The sequence below is a fragment of the Bos taurus genome, chromosome 8 (genome assembly GCF_002263795.3).
Source record: "Bos taurus isolate L1 Dominette 01449 registration number 42190680 breed Hereford chromosome 8, ARS-UCD2.0, whole genome shotgun sequence".
NCBI lineage: Eukaryota > Metazoa > Chordata > Mammalia > Artiodactyla > Bovidae > Bos > Bos taurus.
The window spans coordinates 60,992,121-61,006,075 of record NC_037335.1 but is presented as its reverse complement, the minus strand read 5'-3'; the positions used below and the strand labels follow the sequence as shown (position 1 = coordinate 61,006,075).

At 53.3% G+C, this 13,955-nt stretch overlaps 1 protein-coding gene across 3 annotated transcripts in view; it reads left to right on the top strand.

Moving 5' to 3' along the window:
• PAX5 (paired box 5) overlaps positions 1 to 9,959 on the top strand; it is a 182,106-nt gene extending 172,147 nt beyond the window's left edge. For all 3 annotated transcript variants that reach the window (XM_005210162.5, XM_059889473.1, XM_059889475.1), the window contains exons 9-10: positions 932 to 1,018; positions 7,962 to 9,959. In XM_005210162.5, coding sequence (XP_005210219.1) covers positions 932 to 1,018; positions 7,962 to 8,041 — 167 coding nt within the window. In that variant the 3' untranslated portion in view covers positions 8,042 to 9,959. The remainder of the gene's footprint in view (positions 1 to 931; positions 1,019 to 7,961) is intronic.
• The last annotated feature ends 3,996 nt before the right edge of the window (positions 9,960 to 13,955 follow it).

Sequence of the window (13,955 nt, the reverse complement as noted above, 5' to 3'; positions counted from 1 at the left end):
CTGGCGCGGCTTGCAGCTCCTGCTCCTCCCCCCAGGCCCAGAGGCCCCAACCCCGTGCTCTTCTGTGTTCCTCCAGCCCTTTGGCTAGTCCCTTCATGTCAGCAAAGTGCCATCCACCTCCTCCTGGCAGAGGGTCTGAGTTTATGTCTCATCTTCCTCGTTGGAGAGAGGCCTGGGGAGCAGCCACCTCCGGATTCACAGCCCAGAGGGCTAGACCAGAGTTGGGTCATCTTTGGCCTTCCAGTCCAGAGCCAGAAAACACATGGGGAGTGGCACTGCCTCCACACTGTGTCCTGGGGTGACCTCGGTCAGGGCTGAGGTCTGAGAAACAAGCAGTCTGGGCCTTTGGGCTTGGGTTGGGTGATTCCAGGCTGTATTGTGAGAGACCCTGGGCCTCAGTTTTCTCATGTGCAAAATGGGCCAGCTACCCCAGGGAACACCTGGCACGTGGTAATTCAATGGTACATGTGTGAGAGACTGGTATTCACTCCCAGAATAAGAAAAGGTTCTAAGGGGAAATGTGTGCATGGGTCCTAAGTCACTTCAGTCATGTCTGACTCTTTGCGACCCATGGACTGTAGCCCACCAGGCTCCTCTGTTCATGGGATTCTCCAGGCAAGAATACTGGAGTGGGTTGCCGTGCCCTCCTCCAGAGGATCTTCCTGACCTAGGGATCGAACCTGTGTCTCTTGCCTCTCCTGCACTGGGAGGTGGATCCTTCACCACTAGTGTCACCTGGCATCCACTCCTATGAATAAAGTTCTAAGGACAATGCCGGTGACAGCTGTCCACTTGGTGAGGGGGCGGACCGGGCTTGCCTTTATTAGTTACACAAAGCACCCACAGTCTGTGAGGGAGACAAGTGCCGGTGGCATTTTCTGAACCTGACTTGACATTCGGTTCCTATTTCTCTCCCACCCACCACATGCAGGGAGTGATTTTTCCGGGAGCCCCTACAGCCACCCTCAGTATCCCTCGTACAACGACTCCTGGAGGTTCCCCAACCCGGGGCTGCTCGGTGAGTACTGGAGGAGGCCTTGCGGGGCCCCTGGGCCATCGGCTGCCCATCAGGGCCTCACTGGACCAGGGTCCCTTAACATCATTAGGCCTGGTCACTGAGGGGGTGGGTAGCTCCCCCCAGACACTGGCAACATGGGAGTTTGTGCTGGAGCTTCAGGACAGCAAATACCACCCCAGCCTTGCTTGTGCCATCAGCCCTCCCCCTGTGTTATAGTGGGTGACGGGAGATGGCACAGAAGGGGAACAGATTTTAAAAGGCCATTGAGAAAGGAAGAGAAAAGTAGGAAAAGTGCCTGCCTACGAGTAACATATTTCTTAAGGATCATTGAATAGGTTGGTGATAAATCTCTAAATAAGGGCAACCAGGGACCAATTTGGGTTGTTTGGAAGTGGCTGTCTTGATAAGGACTCTGAGGCAAGGATATTGATTAGTGATGTCTGCTGTGGATACCACTGGAAACTGGTTGCTCTGTGTCTGAAGGTCTGCCAAGTTGTGCTATGCCGAGCTCAGTTGGTGCCCAGCCTCTGCCCAGGCCTCAGACTGCAGATGGTCAATGGCTGGGGCCAGCATGATCTGTGTGCATCATCAAAGATATTTGAGCCACCCCACAGGGCTATCTTGGAAGGCCAAGGAGAGCCCGTTATTTTGTTTCAGTGAACTTACATGAGTGAGTCTGAGTTGGAGCTGATGGTTTTGGAGCATGAGGCAAGGGTCCCCCTCACAGATGTCAGTCACCATGGGGTTGGAGCTAGCCCATCAGCCTCCAGGCAGCAACATGGATCCCTCCCCAGCAATCAGCTGAGTAATTTCCACTAAGGTCAGATGTGGAAGGGCCTCTGAGACCATCCAGGTTTGTCTGCACAGCTTAGCAAGGCTTACTTAAGTTAGAACCTGTTAATTCCCGGGATCCTCTGAATTATTTAAGGACTGAGAACCATAGACTTCATCAAAAAGTCAAGAACCTAATGTCTTCAAACTCAAGTTGCTAGGCATGGGTCTGCAAAGGAGGCCATGAAGTCACAGCCTTGGCCCCTTCCCTGACCTGCCTTGGTGATTAGGACAGACAATGAGGCAGACGCTGTACATTCTTGGCTGCCGATCTTCCATGCGTTTGAGCTTTGGACTGCCCAAAGCATTTTGAAAGTTTATCATGCAAAACTTCTGGTGAAATAAGGAACAATGCCAGCTAGTGCTCTAGACCTGTGCCTGCAGATTTCATTATATAGAAGACCAGGCTTTTACCTTTTATGACTTCCTGCTGGAGCTGAATCTGTGGACTGATGGCTTAGACTTCTTTTTTGGGTTTGGTAAAAATTACTTCTAAGTATTGAACCAGGTCTCTGCCTACCTTATGCTTTTCCTTAAACAAGCCCCCCTGAGAGGTCTGGGTTCTGAGTTGGCCCAGTTGTCAGTCTCAGGAGGCAAACTCTGACCCTGAACCAGAGTCTTTCAGCAAGGATGGGGTCGGGGAGGTGGGTCTGGAGCCTGAACTAGGGAGCTGCTCCCTGCAAATTGACCTTGTACAGGGCTCTGGTCCCAGCACTACTGAGAGACCCACAGGGGATGTGGCACAAAGGAGGCCTGGGTCAGACTGTAGGAGGAATTCCTTGTGATGGGGACGTGACACCAGTGAGGCCATGTTGACCTAGGATCTCCATGTACGGCCGTGCACTGCCCAAGGGGACAAGTCGAGGCTGAAATCAAGCCCATGCATGGCACAGAGCCCTGAGCCCCAGCACAGGGATATGGCTGCCTTTTTCTAATTTTTTGAGGTGTCCAATAGGCTCATTTGCCTGCAAGTTCCAGAATGAAAGAAGTGAGAAAGGAGCTGCTTGGGCAAGCGCAGCCATGGGATAGAGTAGGAGGAGAGGGACCTTGAATGCCAGACTGAGAAGTCTGCACCTGATTGTGTGGGCAGCTAGCAGCCCAGGTGGAGTCGCTCAGTTGTGTCCAACTCTTCGCGACCCCATGGACTGTAGCCTACCAGGCTCCTCCCTCCATGGGATTCTCCAGGCAAGAGTACTGGAGTGGGTTGCCATTTCCTTCTCCAGGGGATCTCCTGACCCAGGGATCAAACCCAGGTCTCCTGCATTCCAGGCAGACGCTTTCACCTCTGAGCCAAAGGGAGGGTGGGGCTAGACCACATCCGAGGCCTTTGCTTCTCAAGATAGAGTGAAATCCAGTTGACATGCACAATTATACATGTGGGCGGTATGTCTGGTATGGAAAAGTTTGGCCTCTGTCCTAAGGAGCTCATAGGCTGGGGGTGAGAGAGCCTTAGCCAGGAGTGCCGCGATGAGAAAGCCTGTGCTAGGATGTGCCTAGTGCCTTGAGGGGTGCCAGAACCAGTGTGGAGAAGAGAAAAGGAATCAAAATTCTGTTCATCCAAATGAGCACTTGCTAACTGTTACTGGGCAAAACCCTTCATGTGGGTTTTTATCTTACCCTCATTTTATCCTATCAAATATCCTATCCCCTAGACAGCACATAGGATTATCTTTACCAATGAAGAGAGGGAGGCTCAGAAAGGTTAATTAACTTACTTGAGGTCACACAGCATGCAGGTAGCAGAATGAGGACTCAAACTCAGGTCACCCTGATTCTAGAGCCTGTATTAATAATCAGTGTGTGATGTGGTACTTTTACTCTTCTGACCAATTCAGTCTGAACAGAACTACAACCAGAAAAAGAGGCTTATCTCTCCATAGGAACAAGTCTGAGTCCCAAATAACTCGGTCCTTGTATGCCATGAGAACAGTGCTGGTCTATTTTTGAAAGCTGGGTTACTTAATCTATCAGGCTTTTAGTTGCAAACAACAGACTCCACTCTCACTACTTTAAGCAGAAAGTGAATTTATTATGGAATACTGGGGGCTTCCAGAATCTCTAGGAGGATCAAAGAGATAGGTATGGTACTGACAGCTGGGAACACCACCGGGGCTGCTCTAGCATAAACACCCCTGCTGTTGGCACCTACGAGCAGCCCACTTTGTGTTGCTGCTTCAACCAGGGTGTTTGAGAGCTTTGTGTTGCCACCACCCAGAGCTGGGTGCCTCTGCACCCACTCCCAGCAGGGGCTCATACCACAGAAAATTCTGGAAACACAAGAAACGTTTAAACAATATCGGGCTGTTACAAACATGAGAAATGGCCCCTGCACTGCCCAAGTCTGTAGCCTGGAGAGTCTTAGTCAGGTCATCAACCAAGCAGGGCCTCAGTTGCCTCAGGTGTAAAGTGAAGATAATGGCCACCAGCAGCATCATTCAAGCGCGAGCAGGTCATGATGCTCTCCTGAGGCCCCAAATGCAGTGATTGCACTCTCCTGAAGACGAGGGAGACTCCAGGTTTGTTCTGCCACGCATGCATGCTATCCAACTCTTTGCAACCCCATGGACTCTTTTGTCCATGGAATGCTCCAGGCAAGAATACTGGAGGAGATTGCCATGTCCTCCTCTAGGGGATCTTACCAACCCAGGGATCAAACCCATGCCTCTTACATCTCCTGCATTGGCTGGCAGGTTCTTTACCACTAGCGCCACCTGGGAAACCCTGCCATATGTTGCTCTGCCATAAGTTGTAAGTAAGTTCCAGGCCTGTTCCCCTCTACCAGCCTTCCCTGCCCCCAGTGTCTTCAGGGCTTCAGCTGGAGGAAACCCACCGGGCTAGAGAAGTAGAGCTACTATTTCTGCTACTTAGGCAGGGAATCAGGGGGAATCTGCTCCAAGGCTTTTCTGTGCCACAGCGGGAGCTGTGGAAACAGGAAAGACTCTCACACACCCTGCCCACACCTCAGCCGGTCTGGTGGAAGGGAGCCTTGTTCAGGGACACACCGCCAAAGAGAGGACAAGTGATGCCATCTATTGAGGCTCTCTTCTCGCTCCTTCCTGGGAGCTGCCCACAGGCTACGCACGCCAGGCCCAGCCAGGAAGGCCGGGATCTGGCATCCCGTTGGGGCCCCAGGCAGGCGGGGTGGCGGGCTGGCGGCAGGAAGAAAGGCCGCTGCGGTCAATTAGGATTAGAACCAGAGCGCCTGTGGCCGCTGTAAAGGGATTAGAGAACGAGTAGGAGCCCAGAATGACTGTGTCAAGAAGTAAATTGATGATAATGTGAATTAGAGAGGAAAAATGACAGAAGAAAGGACAAGTTTATTCTAGATGGAGGTCTAATGGGCACCAGGAAGACAGAGCGCTTTGTGAGGTGATGTTTTCATTTCTCATGGTAAATGTAGGCGTTCTTTGATTTTGCCAGAGGGCCCTCACACTGGGGCTGCTGGATGGCCTGGCCAAGAGATTAGACTCTGAGAGGGGAGACAGTCAGAGCCCAGGGTGAGAGCTGACTCCAGGGAAACTCAGAGGACCGAGCCAGGATTTCCTGTCCCTCATTTGTGTGGGCAGCCCCTGTGATTTTCCTGATTCTGTGCCATGCCTGGGCTTGTGGGACTGGCCCTTACCTCACACACACACACACACACACACACCCCTCTCACCTGGGCCCTAAAGGGAGGATGCAAGGCTGGTATTGCAGATGCTTCTGGCTCCATTGCACAGAAGAGAGAGCAGAGAAGGCTGACAGACATCTGAGGCAAGAGTCCAATCAAGGAGGTGACAGGGGGCAGCAGAAAAACCCATCTTTCGGAATATTCCAGAATACTCCGTGCCTTCCAGCACTGACTGCTCCCCCACTAGCACTACTGCCTGAGCCACACTGCCTTCCTGGGGGCCAGGAGGGAGAATTATATCCACTAATTAGGGCTGGTAGCACAGGTCAATCCTGTCCTCTTGATTCCATACTAGCAGGGTGACCATGGGCAAACCTCTTATTCTCTCTGTGCCTCAGTTTCCTTATCTGCTAAATGGGGGCAATACTAGTGCCTACCTGATAGAACTGTTGTGGAGATTAAAAGAGTTAAAGGATACACAGGGCTTAGAAAACTGTCAATTTCCAAAGCACCTTCACATCTTCACCTCGTGGGTGCCCTCATACAGCCCCCCTGTGACCTCCTTTTACAAATGAGAAATCTGAGGCTCAAGGAGTGAAGCCACTGGTCCAGGGTCACTCAGCCAAGAGTGATAGAGCCTGAATGGCAATCTCCAGGCCTTGGTGCCCAGTCATGGAGTCTGGGAGAATTGCCAGGACTGGTTTAGATTTGGGTGAGATTTCAGAATGAGCCACCTCCCCCAAGGAATTAAGAAGCTTACTGTTCCTACCCCAGCAGACACATGGTCTACAGTGGCTGGCAGGACCCCAGCTGCTAGCCACTTGGATAAACATGGCTCTCCAACATGACTGTATATGCAGTGAATTGCATCATGGCCGAAAGAGTCCTAATCCAGTACTGACAACCAGAATTCCAGGCCAAGCTCTGTGGCTTTGGGCACATGACTTCTGTTTGTTGAGCCTCAGCTCCACCACCACCACCCTCACCCGTAAAAGGAGGGGATGACCCAGTGTCTCTAACTTCCATGGCTCTGAGAATCTGCTTGTCCCCCTGAGAATCCCCAGACTCTTTCATCCCTGGGGAGAAGTTTGAGCACAAGGCAGGGCTCCTGGAGGCCTCATCCAAAGGGAGCAGCCCAGAGACAGTGGGAAGAACCCAGCATCAAAACAGGAGGCCCCACACTGGCTCTGGCCTGAGGTCACAGGAAGCAGGGCCATACCCTTCCCTCCTCCCATGTATTCACATACCCAAACTTTCACATCCTCCAAGTTCAACCCAACCTGCTTCCTCTAGGAAAAGCCTGACTCTGCCAGAACAATCTTGCATTCCCAGAGCTCTGTTCTCAGAGCTCTGATCCCCTCTTGATTCTGAGCATTGGCCTGCGTTTGTTCATTATTGCCCAGCACTGCAGCCAGTGGGGTCGGAAAAATGAATGAATGAATGGGCAGGGTCTTTACTATTGTTGGTTCACTCGGTGCCATTGCTCATTTTCTCGGCCAACCCAGATGAGCACGTACCACACGCTGGGCTGCAGGCTGGGGGCTGACAGTGAACACTGAGCACAGCAGAACCCAGCCTCTCTGTGGGACTCTCCATCCAGGTGAAGGGGGGAGAAGAAGAGAAGGAAGTGATCAGAGGATGTGGTCCAGTCTGCAACAGGGCGTAGGCTCAGGAAAGGGGGTGTCCCAGAGGAGGAGACAGGGACTCGGGGACTTGAAGGAGGCAGCACTATGCAGCAGACAGGGAAGCGGGTGTGAAGTGCAGCCAAGATGTTCCAGGCAGGAGGCAGAGCATGGAAAAGGCACAGAGGCGTGGGAGTATGATAAAATGGGCTAACTCTACCTGCCCCGTGGGTTTAAATGAGACAAGAGGTATAAAGGACGTGGCAGGGTGGGATGCAAGTGCTCCACCCGCTGTAGCTGCCATCAGCACTCTGGTATATTTGAGAGTGTTGTGGAATTGGATTCTGCAGGAGTGGGGTACCTGAGTGTGAGCAGGAGGGTGGTGGTGTGGAAGAAAGTTCAGAGGTTGGCAGGGCTAGGTCACCAAGCTTCCACAGGCCTAAGAAGCGATGACTTTTCATTTTCCTGGTCAGAAATTGGCACACTTTTCCTGTAAAGGACCTGCTAGTGAATATGTTAGGCTTCGCAGGCCATGTGGTCTCTGTTGTAATACTCAGCTCTGCAGCAGCAGCGTGAGAGCACCACAGACACAACAGGGCAAGGCCAGGTCCCAGGAAAACACGAATTACTGAATCGGGGCTGGGGGATCGGCCCCAGTCTGCCCACCCCAGCTCTAGCTGGTGAGGAGGCCCTGAAACCTATAAGCAGGCAGTGCCCTGAGGAGGGACCAAGATGTTGGTGAGAGGGGACAGTGGTCTGGACTGAGAGAGGAAGAGGAAGGGACAGAGGTAGGGGACGCTGGTGGAAAGGGGACCCCAGGTACGGAGCTCGGGGCACGAGGTCTCCCTCCAACCTCTGTGGCCTCTCCTGTCTCTTTCAGGTTCCCCGTACTATTACAGCGCTGCTGCCGCCAGAGGAGCCGCTCCGCCCACAGCTGCCACTGCCTACGACCGCCACTGACCCCCAGAGCCAGGCAGGCGCCAAGCATTTCTGACACATATCACTGAAGGCCATAGCCTCCCAGCCCCCTCCAAACACAGCCAGAGGGGCCCAATGAGACCACCCCCCCCCAGCAACCCCCTACTCGCCAGAAACTCCCTCCCCCATTTCCTACCAGGGACTCCGGGGTCTCTGATAGAGCTTTTGGACTTCTAGACACCTGTCCATTTCTAAGAGTCAGCTTATGAGCTTCTCCCGGTGGTGAGTGCAAACCAACAGACTGTTCTGCAGACAACCACAGCCCCAGCGCAGCCTGCCAGCACCCCCACCCCACCCCCACACCCCGAGCTGTCTGACCATCCGCCCATCTGCCTGCCCCAAGCCTGGAAGGAAAAGTTTGCTTTCGTTGCTTCAACAGCACCCATGTAAATACCTTCTTGCTTTTTTTGTGAGCCCGAGGATCCAGCTGAGCAGACTGCCCACCCGTTTTGCATCCAGCATTCCGGAGGTGTCACAGGAGGACTTGGACCTGTGCACAGAGCCACCCTTCTGTCCTGAGTGCCCCCGAAGGTGGGTTTGGAGCTGCCCTTGAGACTAAGGATGCCCACCTCCTGACCCCAGCCTCTGCTCATGCTACTTCTTTAATATCTGGACTAAGAGTCTCATTGGGTTGGTTTTGCTCTAAGCACTCCCCTCCCCTCAAGACCCCTCCCTGGCTTCCTGCCCCCATTTCCCTGGGCCCAATGCAGTGCAAGCAGCTCTTTTCTGTATCAAAGGACTCAAAAGAGAACCGTCTAGGAGATTCCTCAGCTACTGTTTTAAAATGAGATGGCATCCAAGATACCAATTACATTGTGGACTTGGAGCGTTAGGGCCGGACGAGACCCAGAAGATGATGGTCCAAGGCGGAGCACAAGGCTCTCCAGGCGCCCTGACCCTGGACCGCTGAACTGAACTGGGATGTGTTTACTAAGGTGCGCCCAGGCTCAGATCACACTGGACACCCACCATGGACACTTCTCCCACCTTCCAAGACACCAGAGAGTGGATTCAGGGCAAGCCTGTCCCTGCCACGTAGACAGTGATTAACAAAAAGGACTTTGTCTGGACCAAGGACCACAAACACCTACAGCAGTCAGCCAGAACTTCCTGAGCAGCCCCTCTCCGTCTCATGGAGCCTACTATGCAGCTGGGAACCAAGGTGCTCGGGTAGGGGCCAAGGCCTGCTTTGCGTAGTGGGTACCTACCTGTTGATACAAGGGGGTGTGATGGTCAGGCCATGGCCAAGGGCCTTGGGAGCCTGGAGTGGGAGTTGGGAGAACTCACTGTGGGCTGAAGTGGTCAGAAAAAGCGACCTGGGAAGATCTGGGGAGCAGAGGAAAGCTTCCTAAAATGGGACAGGCAGTGAGGAACTGGTGTGTGAACTGGGAGTGCTTTTGAAATGGAGGTACCAGGGGCCACCATCTCTTTGCCTTGGGCCTCAATTCCTTGCATACTATCTCTTGCCGACTCAGAACAGCCAGGTAGAGGCGTCATCCAAATCTGGACTGAATGACAGCCGTGACAGTGGACCTGGCCATCTCCTGTGACAATGTGCCTGATGTCTGCATGTCACCAAGCTGGCAAGGAGCTGGGGTGGAGAGAGCCCATGCTTGACGTCATCAGGCCCAAGAGGTCTTGTCCTGGCTGTACCTTTGCCTGCCTTGCTATGGGTCCTCAGGCAAGACCCTTCCCCTCTCTGAGCCTCGGCTGCCTTGGTACAGCAGGAGTCCCCTGCAGGACTACCCGACAGCTCTCCCTCCCTTACTTCCTCTCCCCGGTTGCTGGGGCTGTGACAGGGGCATCTGGGGCAGGCCTTCCACTTCTGAGCAAGAAGACTGGGGCACCTGAGTCCTGCTAACATTTGGACCAAATTGAAAAAAAAAAAAAAAAGAACACCTAGAGGGGTGAAAATCAGCTTTGAGGAAGACGTAAGTCAGCTCCCCTCAGGAGAAACTGAGGCCTAGCTCGGGGAGACCTAGGATCAGGCAGGGAGACAGAGCAGACCTCCTCTGACCACCACCAAGTATCCCCCCACCACCACAATACCCCTATAAAGTGGTAGAATAGAAGAGGAAACTGAGGCTCGACAAGGTGGAGTCTAGTCGACTACTGAAGATGAGGCTTGGGCTCAGCCCCCTGACTCTTGGCTTGTAGTGATCCTCCCTTCCCTGGGGCGAGAAGTTGATGGTGAGGGCAGCAGGAGATGGTTCTGGGCCACCTCCTCAGACGATGTATCCTGGGGCCAAGGAAGAACCGCCAAGGTTAGAACTGCCAAGGAAGCCCAGTCCCCAGGGCAGAGCTGGCCCCAGTGGGCTCACCGCAGGCACACCCACCATCCTGAAACCTGCTATGCAAAGAAAGGAGGCATCTTGGGCCAGAGCCCACCTCCAGGAGCCCAGATGAACCGGCTCGCACCTCCATCTGCCAGGCAAGGTAGAAGCAGGTATGTCACCTGGACTCTCCCGCCTTCCATCCCTTCCAGAGAAAGTGGCGGAGTCTGGGGTCTGCAGCACAGGCCTCTTGGCCTCTGGCACCCACATCCCTGGATTCTGATGCTCCTATGGTCTCAGGCTGTTGGGAGGAGGCCACCTTTCCCTGAACTGGCTACCTAAGCACACACTATCCTTCCTCATCAAAGCCCACCTGGCCCCAAGTGTACCCCTCTCCCCATCCTGTTCCTCCTCCTGGCCTGTGATGAGCTCCCTCCATGCCTTTCCTCTCTCCTCTGGAGTCCTCAGATTGGATTTGTATTGATTAGACATTACTTGGTTCCTGGGCTGCCAGGCAGAAGCACAAGCGCACATGGAAGCACACGCATGTTCCTGCACACGTACCTGATCTCACCCACTGAGCTCCCATGCTGCCTGCAGAGCTGCCTAGGAGCTGGAGTGGAAGGTTCCAAAGGACACACGCCGTTGAGTAGATGCCAGAGAATTCTGAATGGAAAACACAAGGCCAGGGCTTTCACCAGCATTGTGGCAGGAGGCCTGGGGTGTTGTTCCGTGGGCCTTCAGCCCTGCGTTCCAGCCCTTTTTGAAAAGGACATTGTAGATTTTAAAAAAATTTTCATATCATTAGCTATCTGCAACCTAGAAAAATCTGATGACATATCAAATCCACATCCCTTTCCCAAGGCGCCTTAGTTAGGGTTCACCCTTTTATTACTGATGTTTGTATGGTGCTTTGCAATCCTTGACCATCCATCCCATGGGGCAAAGATCACAATGCCCATTTTATAGATGGGAAAACAGAGAGGCTCACATGGCAAGACAGAGGTGAAGAGAATGCTCAGATTTCCTGGCTTCATTCTCTCTCCAGGTTCGTGCTCCTGTCATGGGAATGTTTGGCTTAGAAACACCCTTCAGTCTCCTAGAAACCCCAAGGCCTGCAGTGAGGAAAGAAAAAACAGTGACTCAGAGGCTGGTTTGGTGGAGGGGCCAGGGTGTTGGTGACTTTGCTGGTCCAACTTGATTCCCATTAACACTGAAAAAATGCAAGGTCTTCGCCAGATCCACACCAACACTTCTGAGGTTTTACCCCTACTCCTTCCCTGCTGTGCCTGAGACTCAGCAGGTGTGGGAGCTCACCCAAGGCCTGACAGGGCCTGCACGTGGGCCCGGCTCTGACTCACAGGGTCCTGGGCTCCAGTGTCAGGAGAGATGTCCCCACACTCCTCTCTTCTTTGTCCTCCTTATGGAACAGACTTCAAACCTGGCTGTGACAATATGCGGTAGTCCCAGATTTGGGCCATCAGGGGTGCCCACAGCCTTGGGAAGCAACCATCACCATCTCAAGGGCCCTAGAGCAGCTAGGGCTGGGCAGGTGGGGTGACCATGTCACTTCTCCAGGGCACAGGTATCCTAGGTGGTGGGTGCTTGCCCTACCCAATGGCATTCAAGTGTGAGATCTTTAAAATGCTCTGTCAGCCAAAAAAAAGTCTGGGTGAAATTTGACCCATGGATCACCAGCTTGTGACCCCCCAGTCTTTGATCAATGCCTCCCTTCTTCTTCACCTCCTTGTCCTTCATTGCAGATGAAGGACATCGAGGGAGATGGGAGTTCAGAGAGGCAAGAGAGGAGGTTCAGCAAGTCAGTGTCAGGAACAGGCACTCCCAAGACTTACCCTCTCCTTCCCACACTCCCGGCTTTCGAAGGCTGTGTGGGCTTTGCAGGTGGGCGGGGTAGACCATGGGATGTGGTCGGGATAGGGGACTGTTGGCTTTGAGGGGAGGTCAGTGCTGCCAGGGTCTTTCACAGGTCCAGGGAAGCACCCCAGATGTGGCCACAGGGGCACTAAGGATGAAATCTCTTTATGAGAAGTTACATCCCTGAGCTAATGCCCTGCCGTGGCGGCCTCTGGCTCCAGCCACCCTCTTTTGGGTGACATTTCAGTTAGAATTTAGCTCCAAGTCATGGAGAGCAAATGTTGAAAACAAACCAGGCACTCCTGACAAATCCCTAGAAATGAGCTATGTCTGAGACACAACCGCCACAAGGGTGAAGCAGAATCCAGGCCCCTGGACTGGCCGGGCCAGGCTAGAGTGGGTGGATCCACAGCCCTGCAGGCGAGGCCGGCTCCCTGGCGTCCCTGCTAAGAGGCGGCCCTGCAGCCTTGGCCTCACCAACCCAGGAGCCCACCACTGATGGTTTCCAGGCACGCACACTGGTGCTCCTAAAGAATGTATTCCTTTAGTTCTTTGGGCCTCGGAGAGGTCCAAGGCAAGCGCATTTCGTAAGAGATAACAAAATACATTACTGAAAAGTTGGACAGTCAGGCCATGACTCCTAGCCTGCATTCTGCCCCACCTCCCTGCAGCCCCTTCGGCCCCTTGTCCCTTGTTGTCCCCGAAACTCAGGATTCCCTCTTGCATATTCATGGTGGAGCTGCGGTGTTGATCCACCTTCCCCACTGTCAGCAAGGCTGTGCCTCCAAAGTGGCGGCCAGGTCCCAGGGGGCCGACGGGGAGCGAGTCCCGTACCTGCCCGCTCTCCTGACGAGGGGGCTGCAGCTTCTCTGACAGGGCGCTTCTTGCCGGGAGCAGGCAGGCACCAGCTGATCTTTCACCCGCTGTAATTTCTCAACACGGGGTCCAGTTCCTGGACTCCACCCCCCCCCCCAATCAAAGGGGACCTCGGGGTGACATCCCTACCATTCTAGAGTTTCAATCCACATGTTCCCAGGGGTTCTGTTTAGCTCACCTCCAAGGGTAAACAGAACTACCATTCAGTAAGTCTGTTCTTCCCACATCTTAAGACTCCTGAGCCACACGAGGAGAAAATGCAGCTGTTTATTTATTGAGGGAATCTTGATGAATTCTAAAAGGGGGTTGGTCTCAGGTGGTATATTTGGCCTCTGGGCCAGATGGAAAGGGCAGGAATTCTGCCCCTCAGCTTTGACAACTCTGAGCATGGTGGGGAGGGACTACTTGGGAGTTAGGTGCCCTCCTCCCTGACTCTGAGGACCAGCTGTAGGAGGCCCACCTGCAGCCTCACTCATCCCAACCTGGGCCCACCCACTCCTGCAGCCACAGGACTGCTCTTAACCCCACAGTCGCCACGCTCGTGGCCACATCCCTCAACTTCTCCAAAAGCACCGTAAACAACAAGTGATTTTGGATGACGGATTGTTGATTTACAAACAGTGCATTTCCCTTGGAGTGGAACAGAAAGGAAACCATTTAATGGCTCCCTTATTTTCAAGCATGAATACATTTTAATGAAACTATTTTATTGTATTTGAGGAAATGGAGAGTTGAACATTCCAACCAATCAATAGCCACTTAATTGCTATAAAGCTAAAAAAGAAAATAAATAAGTCCTGAGTCTATTTTCAACACCCTGCAAAGCTCAGAGCCTCCAAATCTGGCCTTCCCCTTCATACGTGCCCATGTGA